Source organism: Gopherus flavomarginatus, chromosome 1, assembly GCF_025201925.1.
Source record: "Gopherus flavomarginatus isolate rGopFla2 chromosome 1, rGopFla2.mat.asm, whole genome shotgun sequence".
Lineage (NCBI taxonomy): Eukaryota > Metazoa > Chordata > Testudines > Testudinidae > Gopherus > Gopherus flavomarginatus.
The window spans coordinates 113819539-113846609 of record NC_066617.1 but is presented as its reverse complement, the minus strand read 5'-3'; the positions used below and the strand labels follow the sequence as shown (position 1 = coordinate 113846609).

The 27071-nt window shown below is 41.1% G+C and overlaps 1 protein-coding gene across 5 annotated transcripts in view; it reads left to right on the top strand.

Annotated features, from left to right (window-relative positions):
- BICD1 (BICD cargo adaptor 1) overlaps nt 1–27071 on the top strand; it is a 310709-nt gene that overhangs the window by 271743 nt on the left and 11895 nt on the right. For 2 of the 5 annotated variants that reach the window (XM_050918364.1, XM_050918391.1), the window contains exon 8: nt 15285–15370. The exons of 1 other annotated variant lie outside the window; for it this stretch is intronic. In XM_050918364.1, coding sequence (XP_050774321.1) covers nt 15285–15370 — 86 coding nt within the window. Of the gene's footprint in view, nt 1–5608; nt 5618–15284; nt 15371–27071 lie in introns of all 5 variants that reach the window. 2 more of the 5 variants (XM_050918401.1, XM_050918373.1) reach the window with 2 other exon arrangements.

Genomic DNA, 27071 nt, shown 5'->3' with positions numbered 1-27071 from the left:
TTATGTGTGTGTATTTAACATATGGGGCCAGATCCTTGTTTTCTGTTCCAGCCTCTTTGCATGGCTCAGGCTGCTGGAAAGTGGCAGCCAGTGGATTCCCTTGGTATATGGGAACCCCCCACAGCACATAAATCTGTCTCTGCACTACCTATTCCCTTCCCTTGTAAACCAGGATCACCTGATGGTGAGGGGAGGTTACGAGGGTGTCTATAAGGGGTGGGGCCATAGTTCATCCCTTTGGCCAATCCTCAACCAGTAGAGTAATCCTTCTGGGACAATTATTACTCCTGAGGGAATTCTGCACCAAAAAATAAAAAAAGTAAAAATTCTGCACAGCACAGTGCTCACTTTGTTATTTTTCATTACAAATATTTGCACTGTAAAAATGATAAAAGAAATAGCATTTTTCAGTTCAGCTCATACAAGTAGTGTAGTGAAATCTCTTTATCATGAAAGTGCAACTTACAAATGTAGAATTATTTTTTCCATAACTGCGCTCAAAAACAAAATAATGTAAAACTTAAGAAGCTACAAGTCCATTCAGTCCTACTTTTTGTTCAGCCATAGCTAAGACAAACCAGTTTGTTTACATTTATGGGAAATAATGCTGCCCGCTTCTTATTTACTATGCCATCTCAAAGTGAGAACAGGCGTTCACATGGCACTCTCATGGCTGTCCTTGCAAGGTATTTACATGCTAGATATGCTAAATATTCATATGCCCCTTCATGCTTCGACCACCATTCCAGAATATAAGCTTCCAAGCTGATGACAGGTTCTGCTTGATAATGATCCAAAGCAGTGCAGAGTGATGCACATTCATTTTCATTAGCTGAGTCAGATGATATCTTTTTTTTTGGTGGTTTGGGTTCTGTAGTTTCCAAATCAGAGTGTTGCTCTTTCAGTAATTCTGACTGCATGTTCCAGACCTTGTCCAACTCAGATTTCGGAAGGCACTTCATATTCTTAAATCTTGGGTCGAGTGCTGTAGCTATCTTTAGAAATCTCATATTGGTACCTTCTTTGCATTTTGTCAAATCTGCAGTGAAAATGTTCTTAAATCGAACAATATATGTGGGATGGTCATCTGAAACTGCCATAACAAGAAATATATGGCAGAATGTGGGTAAAACCACAGAGCAGGAGACATATAATTCTCCCCCAAGAAGTTCAAGTCACATATTTAATTAACGCATTATTTTTTTCACGAGCATCATCAGCATGGAAGCATGTCCTCTGGAATGGTGGCCAAAGCATGAAGGGGCATATGAATGTTTAGCATATCTGGCATGTAAATATCTCACAATGCCAGCTACGAGAGTGTTTTGGTTTTGAGTGCAGTTATGTAACAAACAAAAAAATCTACATTTGTAGGTTGCACTTTAAGGAAAAAGATATTGCATTATGGTATTTGTATGAGGTGAATTGAAAAATATTATTTCTTTTGTTTCTTTTTTACTGTGCAAATATTTGTAATAAAAATAATATAATGTGAGCACTGTACTCTTTGTATTCTGTGTTGTAATTTAAATCAAGATATTTGAAAATGTAGAAAAACATCCAAAATATTTATAATAAATGTAAATTGGTATTCTATTATTGTTTAACAGTGTGATTAAAACTGCGGTTAATCACGATTAATTTGTTTTGAGTTAATTGCTTAAGTTAACAGCCCTAATAGTCAGTGTAACTTACACCCTTGAAAGAGAAGAAAAAGTTGTTTGTTTGGTTTTTTAACTGTTTGGTTTCTATCTTCTTTTTTCTGAGGCTATTAATCTTCAAGCTTTGAAGTTATACAGGTTAAAACTTCTAATTTTAGTGGCTAATAAACACTTCAGCTTTGCTTTGCATTTAAGAACAAAATCTACAAAACTGTTCCTAACTTTATAAACTCCAGTACCATAAGTATCCCTTAAATTCCTAAACCTTGACTTGTTCTAACATCTCCTTCTTTTGGGACAGCAGGACTGTTAGAAACCTATATAATTAGGAAGCATAATTTTTAAAAAGGAAGTGATCCAAGGCCATTGATAAAAGTTCTTAGCTTGGGTACTAATTTTGCAGTTAGCCTGCTTTTCAAAAGTATATCAGCAGCCTATTCAACCAAGCCCTAATAATGCCTCACTTGTTTCTAGAACGAGGTTGATTGTAGACTTGGACTGTTTTTAAAAAATCCTTTCTTCTCCTTGTCTTAAATTAAATATTTAGGTCAATGGAATACATTCAGAAAAAAGAAGTCATATGGACAGAAAATGACAATTCTTTCTATGCTAGTTACCTGTTGACTAAGCGTTTGATTCTGTAACTGGGTTCTGGACTCAGAATTTTATTGTGTGTAAGATACAATTTTATGTATACATCGTGATAAATAATTAACTTTTTTGTTTAACATATCCACAAATATATAGATAAAAATTCAACAGTGCAACATAATTCTGCTTTTCAAAGGAATCTGTCAAAATTAATTCATTCAGAATTTTAACATACCTTCAAAACACTGGGCTAGATTCACCAGTAGGCTCTGTTTGCTTTCTACGGTGATGAAAAGCAATCATAAGCTTGGCTTAAACAGCCAGATCAGATCATTTTTGGCTGGTCTGTGTAACTGGAGCAACACAAAGCAGCTGGAGCATGCTGATGAATCTGGTCCAACATTTTAAAAATATTGTCCTAACTCTGGAAATCCTCCAAATTCACAAAACTGAGGTCAACTACAAATTACTCTCTTGGGTGTGTCATGAGCAAGAGGATCTTAGTCTGAGTTTCTCTGTGATTCCCTGAATATGCATAAAATATATTTGTACGTGCAGTGAATGCGTTGATGTTTATGGTCTGAATTCATATGCACAAGTTGCCTTATCTATTTTTATACACAGACAGGCTATTGACATTTACAGGATTCCTGCAACATTAGTTTAATGTATCTTACACTGTTTATAGAAATTATTTTAATCAATTTTTTCAGGGTTATGAACTGTGACTAAATCAGGTGCTACATACAAAAATGATAATTTAGACATCTTTAATTTAATGTTATTACCTGTGTCCATTTTTTGTTCTGTGTTTCTCTGTTTTCTGTTATTTTTGTAATGAACCATTTGTGTGTGTATAATTTTGTCTTCATTGTTTAATGTGTGGGGTTAGAGAATACATCTAGAAATAGCTATATATCCTTGCTATTAGGGTCTACATGTTCTACATCTGATATGCTCACTTAACTAAGCTTAATGAGTATTATGCACGTACATCACTCCTACTGTGGTACATTGTCCTTGTGAAAGCTGCTACAAAACTAAAGAGAAGTATCATTGCCAAGGACTTTAGCTGGCTGTAACTGATCAAGAAATCAGCTGGCTAAATGTACTTTTACCTCTTGGTGCCACTGTGAATAGGACCACTTTGCTTTATGCTTTTTCTCTGTTATGTTTAGCTTCCTAATTACCACAGAGAAGACCGATGGTATACATTTCATGCTGGTCAATATCATTTAACTATTATGATGACATTAATTTACTGCTGTGCCACTGGTTGTATTCGCTTCTCTTTGTATTTTCTCATTACCTTTTTAAAGTGCGTTTAACCCCCCCCACCTTATGAAGATATGTTGCCAGCTACGAAACAGAATTAAATAAAGAAATAAAGGATTGCAGTGAAGTCCATGTCTTAAGGCTGAACATTATCAAGAGGTTATTGACCTTTTTCCATGTGTATAAAAATTGTTACCTGGTTATTAGATTGAATTTGTCTCATTTAAATAACAAATTTTAGCAACTTCTGTTGGAAGTTCTTGATTAGAATCCATTCGACTTTAAGCTGTTTCCAACCAAGTATATAGGCAAGTAACACATCACACCTTTTAAAAAATGTATTACCAGTACTCTTGTTACTTTCCATAAAAATATTGTGTTCCTGAATCTACCACCCTCAATTATCTGAAACAATTATTGACACTTCTTCAAAATTCCTTTAACAAATACTGTCTGTCTTTATGTTCTATGAAAAGGTTTAATGCGGTTTCATGAGTTACTGATTTTGATCACCAATAATACCTGAATATTAATTATTGTGCTAGTCATCTGAAAACATAAGATAGTGCAGAAGGGAGTCTCCGCTTGTTTAAGTTAGTGAAGCAAGGATTTTTTTTTATCTCTGTTGCAGAGCTATTTCTTGGGAGGCCGTCATCTAATCTCATCAGTAACTTCTGTCATCAAAATGAACATATTCATTATTGTAGATGTATTGCTGTTTTGGGCTGTGACGGTTGCCAACTGTGCCTTTAGAGCCTGTTCCAAAGCCTACAAAATCCCATTCACCTTGACTTCAGCAGGCTTGGATCAGACCTTACTTATACCCTGACATGGTACAAACTGTACCATGGCCTTGGCCATGTTTGCAGGCCAGAATGACCTTTGAAATGTATCCACAAGTCTTAAAATGAAAATTGGTAACCTAGACAACAGTATCACAAGTGATATGTTTATAAGCCTTTTCCTTTTTGCTTTTGAAGCCTCTAAATGATATATCACATTTTTAATATGTGTGTACACAGTAGATGCTTGGATCTGTAGAAATGCTATGTCTGTGAACTGTATAACACCCTTAACATAATATCTTTTTAAGCTTCTGTCCATTCCCATTTCTGCTAATTTACTAACACCTATTTAGCATTTCATTAGATTTAGTGAGGAATGATTTAAAAAATATCCCACAAATTATATTCATTATAAAAATGCAAAAGCATGACCTACAATAAAAAAGTGTCAAACGGTCAAGAAATTTCTTAATATTGTTTTTTGTATCTGGAAAAAAATGCATGTTACAATAAGCCATTGTAACATACAAATGCATGTTACAATAAGCCACAATGAGGCAAAGCTGAAGGTTAAAATGGACATACAGCTTTGCTTGCATTACTTTGATTACTGATTGTCATTCACGTGACCAATGGAGTCCATGGAAAGACCAGGGGGAGACTTTAATTGGGGCTGGCAGGTAATCCAGGTGTCAGAAGAAAGTACTGAATAAAACTAACTAAAAAATTAGGAAAAATCAGCTATCTGGTCTCCTGCTATGGGACAGCATATTAAAAGGTGGGGAGGGAAGACAGAGAGAGGTGTAGTGAATTGAGAAGTGGAACAGACTGGCGGGGGGCGGGGAACCAGCATGACTTTTTCAAAAAGATTATTTTGAATGATGCTTTCAGATAGGTGAAAATGTTTCTACAGTGTTGGGCAATGGGTACAAGATTTTGATAAAATACAGATATAAAAAAGAATATAAGAACATATGACTGGTTGGGATCAACTCAGTTATTGAGTCCAATCCCCTGCTATCACAAGCAACCCAAGGCAGGAAATATAATTAAAGAATTTAAATTTTCCATTGTTAAAAGAAAAAGAGCAAGATAAGACAGCATCAGCATCTCCTGCACTAGCATATCTCTTTGCCTTCCTTTGATATTATGATCATTCTCAGGGTTAGATTTTTCAGTTGATGTAAAATCACCTGGCCCTTAAGCTTGTGTAGCTGGGATAGGTTTGGCTCCCAACTTCTGGTTTACTTAATCTTTGTTTCCCCCTGAGCCTTTCTTTACTAAATGCTGGCTTAGCAAAGAGAGGCCCACACCTTCTCACCTTCATTCCTAAATCTTGGGTGAAAATTGGGTCCTTCTGTGCCACTTCTGCTGCCTCCCCTCAGACTTTTCCTATTGCTTTAATTTCTGTTCCCTGCATAAAAAACTCTAATGCAACCTGTCCATCTCTTTGAACATTACCTGTACATTAAGTTTCAAAACCTGTCCCAGCCTACACTGAGAGAGGGAGCAGTGACTGCTCAGTGAGTCATCTGCTAAAGGAATCTAGCAGGATTCAAAGCAGTGGAGCATATTTCATTTCTGCTCAAAGCAGGAGCACTAAGAATATAGAAACAGCCTTACTGGGTCAGACCAAAGGTACATCTAGCCCAGTATCCTGTCTTCCGAGGGAATGAACAGAACAGGTAATCATCAAGTGAAACTAATAGGCAGCAGGTTTAAAACAAGCAAAAGGAAATATTTATTTACACAACACACAGTCAACCTGTGGAACTCACTGCCAGAGGATGTTGTGACGGTCAAGACTATAACAGGGTTCAAAAAAGTACTAGATAAGTTCATGGAGGTTAAGTCCATCAATGGCTATTAGCCAGTATGGGCAGAAATAGTATCCCTACCTCTGTTTGCCAGAAGCTGGGAATGTGCAACAGAGGACAGATTATTTGATTCCCTGTTCTGTTCATTCCTTCTGGGGCACCTGGATTTGGCCACTGTCGGAAGAGTTCTTTCTTGAGTGGTAACATCTAATTTAGACCCCATTATTTCACATGTATAGTTGGGATGATGTTTTTCAATGTGAGTTACTTTGCATTTATCAACATTTAATTTAATCTGCCTTTTTGTTGGCCAGTCTCTCAGTTTTGTGAGATCCTTTTGTAACTCTTCACAGTCTGCCTGGGACTTAACTATCTTGAGTAGTTTTGTATCATCTGCAAATTTTGCCCCCTTTTTCCAGATCACTTATGAATATGTTGGACAGTACTTGTCCCAGTACAGACCCCTGGGGACACCACTATTTACCTCTATTTATTCTGAAAACTGACCGTTTATTCCTGACCTTTGTTTCTGATCTTTTAATCAGTTACTGATCCATGAGAGGACCTTCCCTCTTATCCCATGACAACTTACTTTGCTTAAGAGCCTTTGGTGAGGAAACTTGTCAATGGCTTTCTGAAAATCTAAGTACACTATATCCACTGGATCCCCCTTGTCCATGTGCTTGTTGACTCCCTTAAAGAATTCTAGTAGATTGGTGAGGTATGATTTCCCCTTACAAAAACCATGTTGACCCTTTCCCAACAAATTGTATTCATCTATGTATCTGATCATTCTGTTTTTTACTATAGTTTCAACCAGTCTGCCCAGTACTGAAGCTAGGCTTACCAGCCTGTAATTGCCAGGATCGCCTCTGGAGCCTTTTTAAAAAAAAGATGGCGTCACATTAGCAATCCTCCAGTCATCATTAAATGATAGGTTACATACCGCAGTTAGTAGTTCTGCAATTTCACATTTTAGTTCCTTTAGAACTCTTGGGTGAATACCATCTGATCCTGGTGACTTATTACTGTTTAATTTATCAATTATCACTGTTGCATCTGGATAATGGTTGCTGCTTATAGCATAATGCTTGCTAGCCAGATGGCTGCATCTCTTAACCTATAAACCATGCCACCACTGGAACATGTTTTCTGGTGCTCTTGAGTGGGTTGAAGCATCCTTGCCTGTTTCTTACATAATGGGAGTAAAGAGGAAATGGTCCCACCGCTTGTGCATGAATTCAGCAGAGGTCAGGATTTAGCAAAATCTACATCATTTCCTACAGTTTTCTTTGCATTGCAGGGCTAAAATATCTGGAATTCTGTGTTTGCTAAAACCTCCATTGCGCTGGGAAATTACCTGGCTAAATGCTAAGAGGAAGAAAAAAACTGTAGTTGTAATGTTGCTTAGATGAAAGAGATTAGTAATAGTGTAGCGAGGGAAGCCTGAGATATTCCAGGAAGCAATTTAAACAGACTGATCCATAAAGCCATATATCTTTATGTTCAAACCAAAGTATAGCACTAAATTATTATTGTTAACAGTGCTTTATCACATTTTTCTGTAGTAGTCAATAATACAGATGGCATCTTTCTAAATGCTTTTCTTTATCTCAGTAATGACATATTCTAGCCAGTCCAATAAACCAATCACCGGTTCTTGCTGGTAAGAAGCCTTTAGTTTATCTAATGCTTTCCTTCCATGCTTGTTATGAGACTGCATCTTTTGTACATACTTCAGGAGTAAACACTTATTGAAACAGGCATTGGGGAGTGATGAGATTTACACCTGTGGAAGTTTCCCTGCATTGCTGATCTTAACCCAGTCAGTACTGTGTGTGTTTCTAAACCTTTGCTAAACTGGACACAGTACTCCAGATGAGGCCTCACCAATGCCAAATCGAGGGAAATGATCACGTCTGTTGATCAGCTGGCAATACTCCTACCAAAATGCCGTTAGCCTTCTTGGCAACAAGGGCACACTGTTGACTTATATCCAGCTTCTCATCCACTGTAACCCTTAGATCCTTTTCTGCAGAACTGCTACCTAGCCACTCAGTCCCTAGTCTGCAGCAGTGCATGGGATTCTTCTATCCTAAGTGCAGGACTCTGCACTTGTCCTTGTTGAACCTCATCAGATTTCTTTTGCCTAGTTCTCTAATTTGTCTAGGTCCCTCTGTATCCTATTCCTACCCTCCATTGTATCTACCACTCCTCCCAGTTTAGTGTCATCTGCAGACTTGCTGAGGGTGCAGTCCGTGCCATCCTCCAGATCATTAATGAAGATATTGAACAAAAGCGGCCCCAGGACCGACCCTTGGGGCACTCTGCTTGAAACCGGCTGCCAACTAGACATGGAGCCATTGATCACTACCTGTTGAGCCCAATGATCTAGCCAGCTAGATACTCAAGTAAAAAATGTTGAAGGGTGATATTCTGCAGATAACATATTTAACATAAGCGTAATCTCCAGCATTGACACAATGTTAATGAAGGATCATTGCAAGATTTGCCACACAATATCACAGTAAGTCAACCTTACTGCACTAAATCAAATAGTTGGTGCCATCTAGTGCTTATCAGCCTTGTACCCGGAAGAAATACTATACACACTGGCGTGCTCCTACTGTACCACAGTCACTGCTTCCACTAAATTACTGATCAGCAAGCCCTGGCCCATGCATCTGTTTAACATGTTTGTAATAAGTTCTGGCACCCATCAACTATTCTGCTCTCCTCTGTGACCATACTGGCTCGTTTTCTTAGGACATTGTTTGGGGACCGTTACCAGCAGATCAATGGAAGTGATTATTCCCCTCTATTTGGCACTTGTGAGGCCACATCTGGAGTACTGTGTAGAGTTTTGGGCCCCCCACTACAGAAAGGATGTGGACAAATTGGAGAGAGTCCAGCAGAGGACAATGAAAATGATTAGGGGGCTGGGGCACATGACTTATGATGAGAAGCTGAGGGAATTGGGCTTATTTAGTCTGCAGAAGAGAAGAATGAGGGGGGATTTGATAGCAGCCTTCAACTACCTAAATAGGGGTTCCAGAGAGTATGTTGCTAGTCTGTTCTCAGCGGTGGCAGATAACAGAACAAGGAGCAAATGGTCTCAAGTTGCAGTGGGGGAGGTTTATATTGGATATTAGGAAAAACTATTTCACTAGGTGGTGAACCAGTGGAGGCAAAAGACATATCTGGCTTCAAGACTAAGCTTGATAAGTTTATGGAGGAGATGGTATGATGGGATAGCCTAATTTTGGCAATTAATCTTTGACTGTTAGAGGTAAATATGCCCAATGACCTGTGATGGGACACTAGAGAGGGTGGGATCTGAGTTACTACAGAGAGTTCTTTCCTGGGTGTCTGGCTGGTGAGTTTTGCCTACATGCTCAGGGTTTAGCTGATCACCAAATTTGGGGTCGGGAAGGAATTTTCCTCCAGGGCAGATTGGCAGAGGCCCTGAGGTTTTTTTGCCTTCCTCTGCAGCATGGGCACGGGTCACTTGCTGGAGGACTCTCTGCACCTTGAAGTCTTTAAATCACAAATTGAAGACTTCAATAGCTCAGACATAGGTCAGGGGTTTGTTACAGAAGTGGGTGGGTGAGATTCTGTGGCCTACATTGTACAGGAGGTCAGACTAAAGTCAGAAGGGACCACCATGATCTTCTAAAGTGTGATTGTATGACCACTGGAATGGCTTACCTAGGGAGGTGGTGGAATCTCTGTCCTTAGAGGTTTTTAAGGCCCAGCTTGACAAAGCCCTGTCTGGGATGATTTAGTTGGGGTTGGTCCTGCTTTGAGCAGGGGGTTGGACTAGATAACCTCCTGACATCTCTTCCAACCCTAATATTCTATGAGTGAGTAGTATCAGAGGGGTAGCCGTGTTAGTCTGGATCTGTAAAAAGCGACAAAGAGTCCTGTGACACCTTATAGACTAACAGACATATTGGAGCATAAGCTTTCGTGGGTGAATACCCACTTCGTCAGACGCAAGTGGTATTCCCCCTCAAAAGCTTATGCTCCAATACTTCTGTTAGTCTATAAGGTGCCACAGGACTGTCACTTTTTATGAGTGAGTAGGCTCTCCTCATCTTTTAAGTGTTACTTTTCTCATGCTGCCTTCTCTCTGAAGTAGCCAACAGCAATCATCCCAATTGAAATCACCACATCAAATTCCAGTTTGTTTTAATAAAAGCAGTGTTTCTTTGGCATAAGTTAGGAAATCAAGAGAAAAATCACAAATTTAACTGATGGTAGGAAATAAACTCAAATTGTTACATACTGAGACAAAAGCAGCACTAAGCTGTCCCAAACCTCGTGTTACAAAGTATGGAAATATTACCTATAACATAGATGAAAAAATATATTTCTCATCTTAAAGGCTGTTAAGATTTCTCCCACCTTTTCAGCTTAGAGTTTCAGAATGTCTTAGGAGTTTGTCTCATAGCAGCAAGATGAGTGTTCTCCCTTCCAAGCTGCCATTTTTCTTGACATATCACACTGGCCTTTGACTTTGGAAATGACGTATTTACCCAAATCAGAAACTTAGAGCAGAGGGAACAAATTGTTTCAGTAGATTTTGCAGTGTAAAACACTGCATTTCTGCCTATTGCACGGCTAGTGTTCAGAAGAAGGGGGGGGAGGTTGTTTTTAAGAAAAGGTTTTCTTGCTCACTACTCTTGATTCATTCTGTTAGCCAGGAGTTACATTAAATCAACGTTGTCGTTGTTTTTGAAATCCCAGGAAAGAGAATAATTCATTCTCAGGTAAACGGAGACTGCTCCTGTTTTCAGGTGAACTATCAATAGCACGTCTCAGCAGAACACATTATCAAGTTCCCGCAAGATTTATGCAGCAAGTGCAATTGACATTGGGTGGCATGACAGTAGTGGGGTGGGTACTATGAAAATCTGAGCTTAGGAAGTGAGACTTTTCTGCAAGTTCTGCAAAATGAAGGGATTCTTCCGTCTCCAGGGTGAGTTTTACATAAAACACCAAAACATCAACTTCACATTTTGCAATAAGAATTTCATTTTCTTCTTTTCAGGGATTGATCCTGCAAATCTTTATTCACACATCTGGATTTCTTAATGTGAATCGTCCCTTTAAAATGTTGTTTATATTTAGTGTTTGGCTCTTAATTTTTACCCATGAGATTTTTATAGAAACATTTCATGAATTTTGAGTAATCAGAAGACACCAGTCACTTATTTGCAGCAGCACTCATGTTTTCTTGATACTTTTTTTGGTCTTGGATCCCTTGCTATTCTTGTTCCTTGGTAATACCAAGTCACTCTTTATATAGACAGCTTGTTTCGTATATCCAATGACAGAATGTACAAAGGGAGTTCCATTATGCTGATCCTGTAGTCGCATGTAAAATTTTCACTAAGGACATTGCTGACAGCAGCAAAACTGCATGCCCATTTCTCAGACATTAAAAACACAGCCACACATGATAATGTTGATTGGATTCACCTATTTTATGGTCCAAAGGCTGAACGTACCTGTGACACTATGTGTGGTGCTTAGCCAGAAGAAGACAGAGCAGGAAAAGATTTAGAAGAGTGTCAGGGATCCACAGGGTCTGGTCTATGCCCCAGCCTGCTAATAGTCCCTTGGGAGTGACCCCTTTAGCATGCCAGACCCCCAAAGATCCACACAGTTCACAGGGGCAGGCTGGCAGCCGCCGAGACTCCAAAACTGGACCTTTGAGTGCTAATGATCCTTGTTTCCTCTGGGGCTCCCACTCCCCGCAGCAAATCCTGCAGAGCTGAGCTCCTGTGGGAGGCTTGTTCTTTATTCCTTCAGGACGCAGTGCTCCCAGTTAGTGTTTTCAGCAATGCCAAGCACTCTTTTCAAAGCAAGATAAACTATCGGTTACCTAGCATTCAGAATGTGAAAGTCCTGAGGTTAGCGTAGAGCAGGGGTTCCCAAACTTGGTTCACAGCTTGTTCAGGATAAGCCCCTGCTGGGCTGTGAGATGCTTTGTTTACCTGAGCATCAGCAGGTCCAGGCCGCTCACAGCTCCCAGTGGCTGCAGTTTGCTGTTCCCGGCCAATACAAGCTGCGGGAAGCAGTGGCCTGGCCCACACCACTTACTGCAGCTCCCAGTGGCTGGGAATGACAAACTGTGGCCACTGGGAGCTGCGAGCGGCCATACCTGCGTATGCTCAGGGAAACAAAGCGTCTCGCAGCCCACCAGGGGCTTACCCTGAACAGGTTGCAAACCAAGTTTGGGAACCACTGGTGTAGAGAAGCAAAGGTTAAGACATTGTTCAGTCTAGCCAATGTGAGGGCTCTACCTAGCCGAGCTGCTGTAGAATCCACTTTGGCCCTGTCTCTGTCCCTTTGTCTTTGGTTCCGGGGGGTGGGGTGCATGCTGGATCTCTGTGAGCACAGCTTTTATCACAGCCACCTAGCAACTTTCCCCTTTGTTCTACTGCTTGGGGCCTTTGCTGTGCTTCCTTGCAGAGAGGTGTGTGGGGTGGGGAAGTCTCCTTCCTCTTGGCTTTTGGTCAATAGGTGTGTGGGTCACTGGCCACTGGGGTTTCCATTGTCTCTCAGGACAATGTGTAGACTTTTATTCAGTTTGTTAATGACGCTGGTTTCCAACCAGGCTGCTGAGTCACCACTTTATCCCTTCCCTTCAACCTCAGTGCATAGCTATGCAAAGCCCCAAGGGAAACTGAGGCACGCACAGGCATCATAAAAAATGTTACCAAAATTCCCACATTTTTCACAAAGAGTTTCTTGGTTTAACAGTATCTATAGGGCCAGTGTCAGTCCTGATGTAAATGGGTGCAACTTAATTGAATTAACAGAATTTAAAGCTGTTCCACTAGGACTAAATTTGGCCCATGGCTAGCACTGGGCATTAGATTTAAAAGGAGAAAGTAGCTCTGGCCAGTCCAACAGTGAAGGAGAGTTGCTAGAATGATGAGAAGCTGTAGGGCTGATGAGACCGAGTGGTGATAGGAGTTGTGCCCTTAGAGTTTCAAAGAATGCTATTCTGAACCATGCTGAATCTTTTATTTATTGCCTGTCACTAGTGCAGGCCTTTATACTGATGACAATGGGAGTACTCCCACTGACTTCAGTATGAATTGGATTGGGGGATTCTCATACAAAATAGTCGTTCTGTCCCTGTAGTGGTTGAAATCAACACTGTATTTGGCTTTCCTGGCAACAGAGACTTTAGGAATAAACCAGTCTGACTCTTGCATTAATCAGGTCATTGATGCTGTTTTTAGGAGACTTATCATAGAGTAAAAATCTTTACTGCACCAGCAATAAGCAGTGCCTGCATTTTATGGCTTAACTAATCTTTCATCAGTCCTGGGAGCTAGAGAGACTACACACTGATAGCCATTCAGGCATCACACAATGTAAAAATGTTTTTCACCAGTAGAACAGCCATCTTGCTGCATAAGATACCTCCCTACTAAGCTATACATTGATTTTCCAAGAGAAAGCTCTGGGTCTAAGACCAGCACTTCAAATAGACTATTCTGCAAACTGCAACAAAAGAGCAGCTCTGACAACTCAAGTCATATGACACATTTTGATGTGTTGAATAATAATTCCTTACACTCTTTCCTCCTCTTCCTGCCAAAGGTCATGCTCAGGGTCCAAAAATCTATGATGTTTACTGTGGTGAGAAGGGAGGCACCAAATGTGATTTGTCCACACACACTTAACCACTAGAGGGCAGCACAGATCACCTTAGGACACAGATCACTATATGGTGACTGATAAATGGATTTGTTTGAGAAGGGGCAACTGTGGTACTAAAATGACCCCCAGTATTTTCAGGCAAGTACCCTGCCCTCTGTGAAAAAAGAACAGTACCAACAGTGTCAGTTACATGTGGGGAGTCTTTGTGTATATATAGTACCAACAACAATTTCCAACTGATTGAGACAGCAGAATTGAATTCCAAGGGAACAATCTTCCTCTACACCAGAGCAGAGACTGTGACATTATTTGTACCTCCTTCAAAAGGAGTTTTGTGCTTTGAGTGGCAGCCAGTGAGAAAAAGAAGAAAAGATTCATGATTCCTAAAAAAGATTCTGATTAACTATGATGTCTTGTCATTTTTGTTTTTAAAATTCACATTAGAATAACTTCCCGTTTCCTAAGCAGTTGCTTTAGAGAAAGAAACTTAGAGAATCAAAAGCTGGGATCTGGAGAATCAAGATGCAGTCTTCATGGCAGACAAGAGATGCACAGACCTCACTGAAATCAATGGCAAAACTCCATTTATTTCAATGGAGTCAGGATTTCACTCACAGATTTTAAGGCCAGAAAAGACCATGACGATCATCTGTCTGACTATATGTGTATAACACAGGCCGCAGAATGTTTGGACTAGCTCCATTATAAAGAGTCAGACTGTTAGTTTCTTATATTGTTGTGCAGTGGTGGGGTTTGCTCAGACTCGGAAGTTGGTAAAAGGCTAGCAGTTCAGGGTTTGTTTTGTTGTTGTTTGATTTGGTTTTTAAATCAAGAAAACAGAGAACATTGTTAGTGGTTTTAAAATCTGTTTCCTCATTCCAGTATAAACACAGTCACAAGAATTACAGTGGCTCTACATTTATTTCACACACACAATCTCACTGCCACTACTTGCAGGTTGTAATGTCTGATTTAAATCTTTTTGAAATAACTATTTTTTGATGGCAGCTGGGACTGCCACAGGATTATATATATATTTTTTACTCTGCAAGTCCACAGAGGATTTTTTTTACATATGATAGGCATAAGATATCATGAGAATTTTAAAGTAGCTATTATTGACATTTTATATTACTAGTAAGGAAACCAGTTGCATTCATACCCTATGATAAAATAATGGTTAATATGGCCTGATTCAGACCCCATTGAAGTCAGTGAAAAGACTACCGTCAGGCCCATATTGCAAATTAAATATGGTTGATCTAAAACTCCCATCTAATAATATCTTGCCAGTGGGGAAAAAAATAAGCTCAACTGTTTCCATGAGTATTTGTGAAAGAAACTGTTAACTTAGCTAATAAGAACTAAACATACATTCCTCACTAAATCTCTCCATCAGCTGCATAGTCTGTTCACTATTGTTACTAACCCCTTGCTTTGTCATCTCTTTGTATATATGTCTAATTTATCAGTTTCTTGTAGATTATCAGCAGCCTGCTACCTCCATACCACTATGCGGCTCACAACTAGCCAGGGGGCCGGACTGCCAGACTGTCAGGTAACTGTAGCTAACTCTTTTCTCTTTGCATATAGCTGCATGCCACTACTCTTGCATTTGCATCTACTCTTCCTTTCCTATATAAATAGCCTTTCCTGTTTTTAAAGTTCTGAACTGTGTGTGTGGGGAGGGAGGCTTGCTTGCTTTTTAAGCAAAGTATTGATTTGAGTTACTCTAATACTTTCTGTAGTTACAGCATAGGAGATTTTTTCCCCCTATGTGTATTAGGGAAGCTGTTGCTTGTACATATATCAAAAATAAGGAAAATAATTTAGGGCTCAGTCTTGTACTCCTTAGCCCAGACAATTTCCCAGTGACATCAAAATTAATATATTTTGGATGAAATTCTTGAGACTTTTGCCTGAGTAAGGACAGCAGAATTAGCAGTGTCAGCTGACTCTACATTAAAAAACAAACTAGTCTTTAATTTTTTCTTAGTCAGTGGGAGGCAGTGTTGTCATGTGATTAAAACAGGGAACAGTGAATCAGGAGGCCTGGACTCCAATTTTAGTTCTGCCACTGACTCTATGTATGACCCTGAGTGAGTCACTTCACCTCTTGGTGAGTCTCAATTTTCCCATCTGTAAAATGGAGATAATTAAACTTAAATACCTTTGAAATGTTTAGGATAAAAAATGTTATATAAGTTCTAAGTATTATTATAAAAAAAAACTAATCAAAACATTTGGTTTGAAAGAGGAAACATCTCCACACAAGAGTTTTTAAATCACGTTTCAACTATGTTGTACTGACCTGCCACTGAAAAAATGTAACAAAATGGTCATCTTAAAGTAGTTGGTACTTGAAAAGTTTTTTTGCCATATAAATTGTAATCTACATAAAATAAATAGGGTACACTTGTTTTTGGGATACATGAAGGTTCCAATATATGCTTTGCACAAGATATTTACCCATGTTTTGACCTGCTCATTTGGAGAATGCAAAGTTATTTTTTATATCTTCCCCTAACGTATAATAAAACCTCTTATGTATTTATTTATTTATTTACCCACCCTCCAAAGATGAACTTCATTACAGTACGTATAGAAGTTCCCTTTAATCAGGTTAGAGAACAGGTGAGATATGAGTAATAGACTAGAAACCAGGAAATTCTAATCCCTGCTATGTCACTTTGACTCCTTCTATGGCCTTGGGGAAGTCCCTTAAACCTCTTGTGTGTCTGCTTTCCTGTCTGCACCTCAGAAACCAAAAAATCAACCAAATTTGCCCCTGCTAATTGAGTGAGTAGAACTTTGCAAGGCTCTCCAATTCCTATCAGGAAAATGACATGCTCCAAATGAGCTAATACCACTTAGCACAGAACTGCACATCAGTTCTTCTGCAAGCATGAAATGCAGCGATGCCAGCTGTGAAATGTATCTGTCATATCGCCAGTGTGTTTATATGCCTGGTGAACAAATAGCAAAGCATCTCATACAACAGACAGTCTTCCCAGTTGTGTTTTATATTTAGCCTAAACTAAATTGAATCTAATCTAGTTAGTCAGACCTTGCAGGTCTGATTCTGCCAGAACGGAGGAACCACACCACATTTGCTACTATTGTAAATTCACTTGGCTATATTATCTGTACTGCAAACAAAAGTGTGGAGAGAGGCAAGTCCAATGGAAAGTACCAGGGTCCTCTGAATTGTCCCATTTTGCTCCTTGCACTTTCCAGTGCAGAGACCAGGGGAGTTAGTCCTTTTAAACTATAAATGATTACAATCTTGAAGAATCCAGAGAGAGGCCCAAAGCATCCATGCAGAGTCTGTCCCTCATTCCCCTCCTGCCACCTTTCTTCCGTACTCTGCCTCAGGACCTCTGCTCTCATGTAGTTCTCACTGGCTGCCCTGATCTCTTCCTTGAGGGAAGATCAGCTTGCAGAGGAGGGATACTTCATAAGCCAGTGACAACAGGGTCAGCATTAATTTACGTGAGTAAACTCCTATGAATGTAGAGTGAGTAGATGTCACTTCATGTGGCTGTTTACTTGCCCCTGCTCCTCGTGGGTGCTATGACAGTGAAGGGGTTTCCATAGGCTTTGGGGAAGTAGACAGCCTGTGGCAGAGCCACTGTGCCCTTCTCTCCTCTGCACATGCAGGGATTTGATTTAGAGCCCCTCCACATGTTATGGCAGAGGGGAAAATAAGGACATTTGTAAAGTGCTGAGGTATCCAGACTGCGTAAACATGGATTAGGTCTCTCCCCAATTAGAAAGATCAGTCATTTATTTTGTTCATTTGTTTACATATTTGCTTTCCTCTGGATACTTCAGCTAGAACCAGATTTGGAAACTTTGTGTGAGAAGCTTTTCTTGCAGTGTCCACCTGACTCAGAACAAGGGTACAGGGGAAATTAGAGTTTTGTAGTTAATAATTTTCAGAAATCCAAACTAGTCATCCCACAAGAAACAAGTAGACCTATATCCAGCCTATCTGTTGGCTTTGAAAAGATTATCGGTTTCATCACCAGTTTGATGCTCTTCTTGATAAGAATATACATGCGCTGTTGGGTGTAATGCCAATCATAAATATTCATAAATATGTCTGGCATGCCTAGGCCACATAGCTGCATATCCTGGACTGTGTCTTGCACAGTGAGAAAACACAGCAACAGCTCCATTATCAGCACAACAGCATAATGGCATGAATTTTTCACTGCTTTGAGTACCATAACTGGGATCTGGAATAAAAACTGAAGGCATTTGAGGGAAGAGCAAATTGCCTATTCAGTTGTAACAGAGAGATGTGTGCATGCTTTTACAAATCCCTGCTACCATGCCCACAGGAATGTGACCTCCCTAGGCCTCTAACCTGGAACTACAGAGTGTCTTGTTATGACTGAAATTCACATGAATGTTTTCTGCATCCCACGATATGTCAAGTCTAGTCATGTTCAAAATAGTTTACGTTCCTCACCATAACACAAATATGAAGTGTGGCATGAGCTCTTTACTCAAATGGGGCTGCACAAACTCTTTTACTTAAATGGCACCTGTGTAGGGTTTTACTTTATCCTGTACATACTCTGAAATTCACACTGTAATTACTCATCCCCACAGATGTTTTCATTCCAGTGTAATTCTAATTTACAAATAGCTTTTGTAAATAGCTTCTGGTGAACTTCCTATGATAAATTTAAGAGAAGATTCAAACTGAATTGAACCTGAAACTTTAAGGTTTAGAAACATTTGGTCAATTTATTTTGTTGTTTTATGTTTACAGTTTTGCTTGCCTCTGCATATTTCAGCTATAACTATAAGAGATTATTTTCTTGCTGTGTTTCCAACTAAACCAAAGACAGGGTACCTTGGATAGCTTGAAAATTTGCATGACAATCCATCTGAATTTCTAGGCCCAAAAAGATCTGGATAAGCAGTCACATTTTTAGATGTTTACCAAATTGTTGGATTTCTTCTTCAAGTGCTGGTCCCTGTGTGTAATCCACTGTGGATATGCATGCATTCCATGCAGTGGTGCCAGAATTGGGGGGAGTGAGGGAGGGCTCCAGGGCCATCCCACTTTTTGAAATGCCCTTGCTCTCCTCATGCCGCCAGTCAAGGAGATACAGGGTGGAGTGGGCTGACTGCCTTTCCTGTTCCTTCCTAGCCATACCCATGAGGCGCAGAAACTTCAGGTTAGAAAACACCTCATGGAGAAGGTCATGAGGCCACAGCTGGACCCAGGTCGGGGACCCCCCTGTACACCCACCTGCATCTATATGGAATGCACCTCCCACCACGAGGTCTGACTGCTACAGGGGAGTATGTATGCACAGACCCCCATCAGGGTCTCATCAGGAAGGCAGAGATCACTCACACAAACATAAAAGTAGGTCCCTTTCTAAGTTGGTTATAAAATCATCTAACACAATTGTGCATAAGTCAAGCAAACCTACTCTGTCCACTTCTAAGGATTTAGGATGTACTAAGTCCCAGGGCAGGACTCTAAAGCCCATAAAGCCAGGGCTTCTTTGATACTGAACCTGTCCTGGCAGCATCCGTTCCACCAGTACCATCCAAGTCAAAATATCAGGATCCATCTGTTTAGGTGCGATCGAAGATACCTCCTCTGGTGGTGGTAGCAATACAAAGGCCAGGTCTGCCCTCAGAAGTTAAGTTGTACCCAACTATGTCATTTAGGGAAGTGAAAACTCCACACTCCTGAGCAACACAGTTAAGCTGGCCTAACCCCCAGTGTAGACAGCACTAGGTCAAGAGAAGAATTCTTCCGTTGACCTCACTATTGCCTCTTGGAGAGGTGGATTACCTCTGCTGATGGGAGAATTCCTTCCATCACCGTAGTGAGTGTCTACACTTCAGTGCTGCAGCTGTATGATTGTAGTGTTTCAAATGTAGACAAGCCCAAAGTCTGCCTCTTCTGACTCCTTTGGTATGAGTGCATCAGTCTCCTTGCACTCCAAGAAGGTCAGAAACCTATATCACACTGGATAATATCTTTGCTCTTCCACCATCATCAGGACTTTCCCTAATGAGGAAGCTTGTGACTCCACCGGGGTGTTACCTTGGACAGAATTCTATCCCCTCTTCCAGCTATGCTTTTTCTCTACCAGAACCATCAGAGGATATGGATTCTTTCTTCATAGAATCATAGAATTGTAGAATATCAGGGTTGGACGGGACCTCAGGAGGTCATCTAGTCCAACCCCCTGCTCAAAGCAGGACCAATCCCCAACTAAATCATCCCAGCCAGGGCTTTGTCAAACCGGACCTTGAAAACCTCTGAGGATGGAGATTCCACCACCTCCCTAGGTAACCCATTCCAGTTTTTCACCACCCTCCTAGTGACAAAGTTTTTCCTAATATCCCACCTAAACCTCCTCCACTGCAACCTGAGACTATTACTCCTTGTTCTGTCATCTGGTAGCACTGAGAACAGTCTAGATCCATCCTCTTTGGAACCCCCTTTCAAGTAGTTGAAAGCAACTATCAAATCCCCCTCATTCTTCTCTTCTGCAGACTAAACAATCCCAGTTCCCTCAGCCTCTCCTCATAAGTCATGTGCTCCAGCCCCCTAATCATTTTTGTTGCCCTCAACTGGACTCTTTCCAATTTTTCCACATCCTTCTTGTAGCATGGGGCCCAAAACTGGACACGGTACTCCAGATGAGGCCTCACGAATGTCAAATAGAGGGGAATGGTCACGTCCTTCAATTTGCTGACAATGCCCCTACTTATACAGCCCAAAATGCCGTTAGCCTTCTTGGCAACAAGGGCACACTGTTGACTCATATCCAGCTTCTCATCCACTGTAACCCTTAGATCCTTTTCTGCAGGAAAGAGGCAAAATGGAGATGTTTCAAGGGCCTTTTATAGCTTCTTCCATGTGGAGGGAAACCCATTGCCCCAAACAAAGCCCTCAGCACAGTTTGTGGAAAATTATAGCCACACAAGATGCAATTCTGTACCATGTGACTTAGTCACATGCCCTTGCATGCTCTGATGAGTCAGAGCAACCGTTACCCGTATTCTAGCTAGAACATCCACATGAAAGTCCATCAGGTATGGATAATCTTCTTCCATGGCCCATTGTGTTTGTTGATGGGCCATAATTTGAATACTTCATTCACATTGTGCTGGCTAGACTGGATGTAAACTGTCTTGTGGGTGTTACCACAGGAGCAAACACATTTGAAATACAGGTACATAGCCAATATTCATAACTTCAGATACAAAAATGATGCATGCATTCAAATAGGATAATCACATTTAGCAAATCATAACTTTTCCATTGACACATTACATGGCACACTTTGTGTAAGATTTGTTGCAATTATATAACAGTGGTAGCAACAATGATCTACATGCTCATATTTTAATCATATAACGTCACACATGGATATCCACCCTACAGGCAGATGTTTTCTCAGATTCATGGTGGGCCCCAACCACTTCCAATATAATGTTCTCCCATTTGGCCTTGCTACAGCCCCCAGAATTTTTTGCAGGGTCTTCCTGGTTATAGCAGCTTATTGAAAATGGAATGACTTCCCAGTCTTCTCCTATCTTGATGATTGCCTTCTCATTGCTGAGACATATCAGGAGGCCCACAAGTTGACCTCATTCATTCTTATTTTCTTCCCTACGAGTCAGAGTCAACAGACTTCATAAGGACCTCCCTAGATTCGGCACAGCGAGAGCTTATCTGCCAAAGGACAGGTTTCACACCATGAGCAACCTGATAGATCAGGCTATATGCAACTCTTGAGCTTCAGTCAGAACTTTCCTTTCTCGTAAGGAACATGGCTTCATGCACTTACGTTACCCCATTCACCAGACTCTGCCTACATTGCCTTCAGGCATGGCTTCTCACTGTGTATTCACAAACCAAACACCACATGAACACCACGGTAACAATTCCTGCTAGAGTAACAGCTTCTCTAACGTGGTGGAAGAATCTTCATCACTTGTGTGTGGGTGTCCTCTTCCTACCATCCTACTAGACAAGATGATCATTAAAGACTCTCTCTCTTAGACTGGGAAGCCCATGTGGAGAACCATATGGCTCAGGGCACTTGGATGTCCTGAAAGGCCAGGATGCACATCAACCTTCTGGAACTCTGGACAGTTTGAGATGCTTTCAAAGTCTTTTTGCAATTTATATGGTCCCATCATGTCCCCACAATGTCAGACAATGTGACAGGGATGGGATGAGATCAATCCCTCTGCGTAGAATCAGTCACCCTATGAAATTGCTATCAAGAATCCAATCACAATGTCATTTCACCATCAGTCAGGAGTGGGAATTCAGTAGTAAATAACATTTCTGCTCAGTGGGGGACTCCCATCTGGGATCTGTTTGTCTCCCAAATGAACAAGAAATGTAACACACATTGTTCCAAAGGTGCTGTAAGATTACATTCTCAGGGTGATGCTCTCTTTCTTTCCTGGTCAGGTCTTCTGAGCTATCCCTTTCCTCCTTTACTGTTCCTACCTTGAGTCTTGCAGAAAATCTGTCAAGACAGAGCATGAGTCATCCTCATTGTCCCCTACTGCTCCAGACAGTTTTGGTTCCTGAACCTCCTGTGGCTGTCATCCTGCCCTCTAATGAGCATCCAGTTGTTTCCTTTTCTCTTCTCCCAGGAGAGGGGCAGGATCAAGCATCCCAATCCTGACATGCTTCATCTCTTAGCGTATTTTTGGATGGGCATCAACACTAGAACTTTCCTGTTCAGAAGCCATATAAACCATTCTTAAAATGGTAGAAAAAGCTCCACTAGGAAATCGTATTCATCCAAGTGGAGGCGTTTCTCCATCTGGGTGCATCAGATGTGCATATCTCCCAAGGCAGCAGATGTTCCCTTCATTTTGGATTGTCTTCTTTCTGTCAAAATGGCTGGCTTTTCTCTCCACTCTATACAAGTCTGTCTGGCAGTAATCAGTGTGCGCCATCCACCAGCAGATGGCTATTCAATTTTCACTCTGATTCTTAAAGGGCCTAATTAGGACCTTTCCATCAGTAAGGAAGCCTCCCCCTTATTGCGACTTGAACCTTGTGCTGTCCGCTCCCGTTAAGCATACCTTCAAGCTGTTAGGTACATGTTGCATGTCTCCTCTATCTATGAAAGTTACATTCCTTGTGGCCATCATCTCAGCCAGGAGTGTAGGTGAGTTGAGAATCCTAATGGCAGATCCACCATATAATTTATTCTATAAAGACAAAGTCTGTTTACGGCTACATCTGAAATTCCTTCCTACAGTTGGTTTGGAGTTTCACATAAATAAATCAATCAACTTACCTGAGGTTTTTTTGAAGCTGCATGCATCTGTGGAGGAGAGGAGGCTTCATTCCCTCGACCTATGACATGCTTTCACCTTCTACCTACAAAGGACAAAATTGATTAGAAAATCTCCCAGACTGTTCATTGCTATACCAGAAAGAGTCCAAGGTCACACTATCTCCTTGCAGAGGATCTCAGGTTGTATCTTATTTTGCTGGCAGTTGTCTCACCTTCCTCCTCCATAATGGGTGAGGACTCATTCTACAAGAGCAAGCGACATCTGTAGCATCACTTTAAGAAGTGCCTCTAGTTGAGGCAACTATGTGGACTTCCATCCATACATTCACGAGACATTATGGTCTCCACAGGACTCCACCACTGACACATCCTTTGAGACAATGGTCCTTCAAACAGCTCTGATGCCTGCATCCATGGACCTTCCTCTTTCTTGACTACTGCTTGTCAGTCACCCACTGTGGAATACACATAGAGACCAGCACTCAAAGAAGAAGAGGAGGTTACCTACCTTATAGTAGCTGGAAGTTCATCAAGATGTATTGTCCCCTTCTATATTCCACTACTCGTCCTCCTTCCTCTCTACTTCGGACCATACTTGGATTCACAGTAGAAAAAGAACTGAAGAGACAGTTGGCCTGCCCTGCCATTTATCTCTTCAGCGGGAGGCATGAAGAGAGCAAAGATTCATGTGTGGGCCAGCTAGGGCGACCAGATAGCAAGTGTGAAAAATCGGGACACTTTCTTTCTCACAGGAGTGAGGGGAGGGGGTATAGTTGCATATATAAGACAAAGCCCCTAATATCAGAACAGTCCTGATAATATCAGGAGGTCTGGTCATCCTAGGGCCAGCAGACTCTGCTTTCAAAATTATCTTACTCCAGGCACATGCAGCACATACGTAGCCATGGTGAAACACAGACAGAGACCACACGTTCAAAGAACCTCCAGTTACTATGAAGTAAATAACCTCCTCTTCTCCTATCATCACCTGTAATCACTTTTCTGAATTACTGTAGAAAGTATATTACCATATAATTAGCCTGAGATTGTATGTATGATATTTACTTTGGGCCATATTCAGGCTTCCATATAATTCACTGGGAACCCTATGTATATATGTGAAGCCAAAAATATAGCCCCAGGTTATCTGTCATAAATTTACAAGTGATTAAAGTAAAAGGAAGTGAGCTGATTATTTTTCCATGAAATAAAGTATTTCTAAAACCTGACATTATCTGTACAAAGCCATAGTTTCCATGAAATAACATTAGGCCTCTATAGTTTGTAAATATACCCCACTGCTGATTCATTTTAGGCAGGCTTAATGTTAATTAGATAATATTGTATAGTATATTATCTATTTGGGAAATAGAAAATACTAGTTAAGAACAACATTAAAAGGCTTTGCATAGTACTTTCCAACTGGCATTAGAAACATATGATTAGCTTTTTCAATCATAGCTGAAATCCACTTAAAAATATGCAGTAATACTAGCTCAAACAAATGGCAATCATTCATTAATGATATAATATTAACCATTAAACAGAATTTAATAAAAACATGCATTAAAACTATGTTGTAAAAGCAGCACACATCACAGGTGTAGGGATACACATGTCCAGTTGTAGTAATTTGCAAGTTTATTCCCAAATATGTGTCAAAAACTCGACATTTCCCCAACTTTTGTATTTTTTTGTTTTATTGTTAGTAATTTACTATCTTCTGATACTGCCTACACTACTCAACATAGCTGACACTTGAACTCAAGAATACATTGCCACATTGATTTCATTCATATGTACCATCATTAGAAACACATGGGTTGCAATGTATCCTTTAATGATTGTATCCTATAGATCAGAGGAGGGCAAACTACGGCCCGTGGAACATATCCAGCCTGCAGGACCGTCCTGCCTGGCCCCTGAGCTTCTGCCCTGAGAGGCTAGCCCCGACCCCTCCCCTGCTGTCCCCCCTCCCTTGCAGCCTCAGCTTGCTCGCTCTGCTGCTGGCACAATGCTCTGGGCAGTGGGACTGAGAGCTCCTAGGGCAGTGCAGCTGCAGAGACCAGCCTGACCCGGTCTCTGTGCTGTGTGGTGGTGGTGGCGTGGCCTGGCTCCAGCCAGGCAGCACAGCTGTAGCGCTGCCAGTCACCGGTGCTCCAGGCAGCACAGTAAGTGGGCAGGGAGTACAGGGAGGTGGGTAGAGGGCAGGAGAGTTTGGCAGGTTGTCAGGGGGTGGAGGTGTGGATAGGGGTCGGGGCATTCAGGAAGGGAACAGGGTTGAATGGGGGCAGAGGTCCCGGGGGGGCAGTCAGGTCCCGGGGGGGCAGTTTATTTTCTTCTAACGCCGCTAATTATAGAATCATAGAAGATTATGATTGGAAGAGACTGCAGGAGGTCATCTAGTCCAACCGCCTGCTCAAAGCAGGACCAATGCCAATTAAAATCATCCCAGCCAGGGTTTTGTCAAGCTGGGCCTTAAAAACCTCTAAGGATGGACATTCCATCACTTCCATAGATAACCTATTCCAGTACTTCACCACACTCCTAGTGAAAAAGTTTTTCCTAATATCCCACCTAGACCTCCCCCACTGCAACTTGAGACCATTGCTTTTTGTTCTGTAATCTGCCACCACTGAGAACAGCCTAGCTCCATCCTCTTTGGAACCCACCTTCAGGTAATTGAAGGTTGTTATCAAATCCCCCCTCACTCGTCTCTTCTCCAGGCTAAATAACCCCAGTTCCCTCAGCTTCGCCTCATAAGTCATGTGCCCCAGCCCCCTAATCATTTTTGTTGCCCTCTGCTGGACTCTCTCCAATTTGTCCACATCCATTCTGTAGTGGGGGGCCCAAAACTGGAGCAATACTTCAGATATGGCCTTACCAGTGCCGAATAGAGGGGAATAATCACTTCCCTCTATCTGCTGGCAATGCTCCTACTAATGCAGCCAAATATGCCATTAGCTATCTTGGCAACAAGGGCACACTGTTGGCTTATGTCCAGCTTCTCGTCCACTGTAATCCCCAGGTCCTTTTCTGCAGAACTACCGCTTAGCCAGTCAGTCCCCAGCCTGTAGCGGTGCATGGGATTCTTCCATTCTAAGTGCAGGACTCTGCACTTGTCCTTGCAGAACCTAATCAGATTTCTTTTGGCCCAGTCCTCCAATTTGTCTAGGTCACTCTGGACTCTATCCCTACCCTTCAGCCTATCTACATCTCCCCACACCTTAGTGTCATGCGTGAACTTGCTGAGGGTGCAATTCATCCCATCATCCAGACCATTAATGAAGATGTTGAACAAATCCAGGAGTCTGTGCTGGCACAGTCCGCTTGATACCGGCTGCCAATTAGACATGGTGCCATTGATCACTACCCATTGAGCCCAACGATCTAGCCAGCTTTCTATCCACCTGATAGTCCATTCATCCAATCCATACTTTTTTAACTTGCTGGCAAGAATACTGTGGGAGACTGTATCAAAAGCTTTGCTAAAGTCAAGGAATAGCACATCCACTGCTTTCCCCTCATCCACAGAGCCAGTTATCTCATCATAATTTATTATTAATATCATTAAGAGGTTGGTGAGACAGAAATGTCTAATTTTTTTATGCAAAAAATGTTTTTATATACTAAGATGATATCCAACTTAGCAGTGCCATGGACAGAAAATGAGCCCATGCTTAATGTCCTGAGTACTGGGATATTTTTGTATCACAGTAACTGAAATCACGTACTCCTCCTAATATTTGTTTTTAAAGGTAGGAAGGTAGCTTTGAAAGGAAACACATTTGGATAGATCTCTTTTTAAACAAGAAAAATATGCATGAGTCTTTCTGTTCCACTCTACCATTATCAACCAATCACAGGAATCCTAGAAAAAATGGGACCTCTCTAGGATTATGGGGCCACCTGGTAATAAATCCTTATCACCTGCTACTTTAA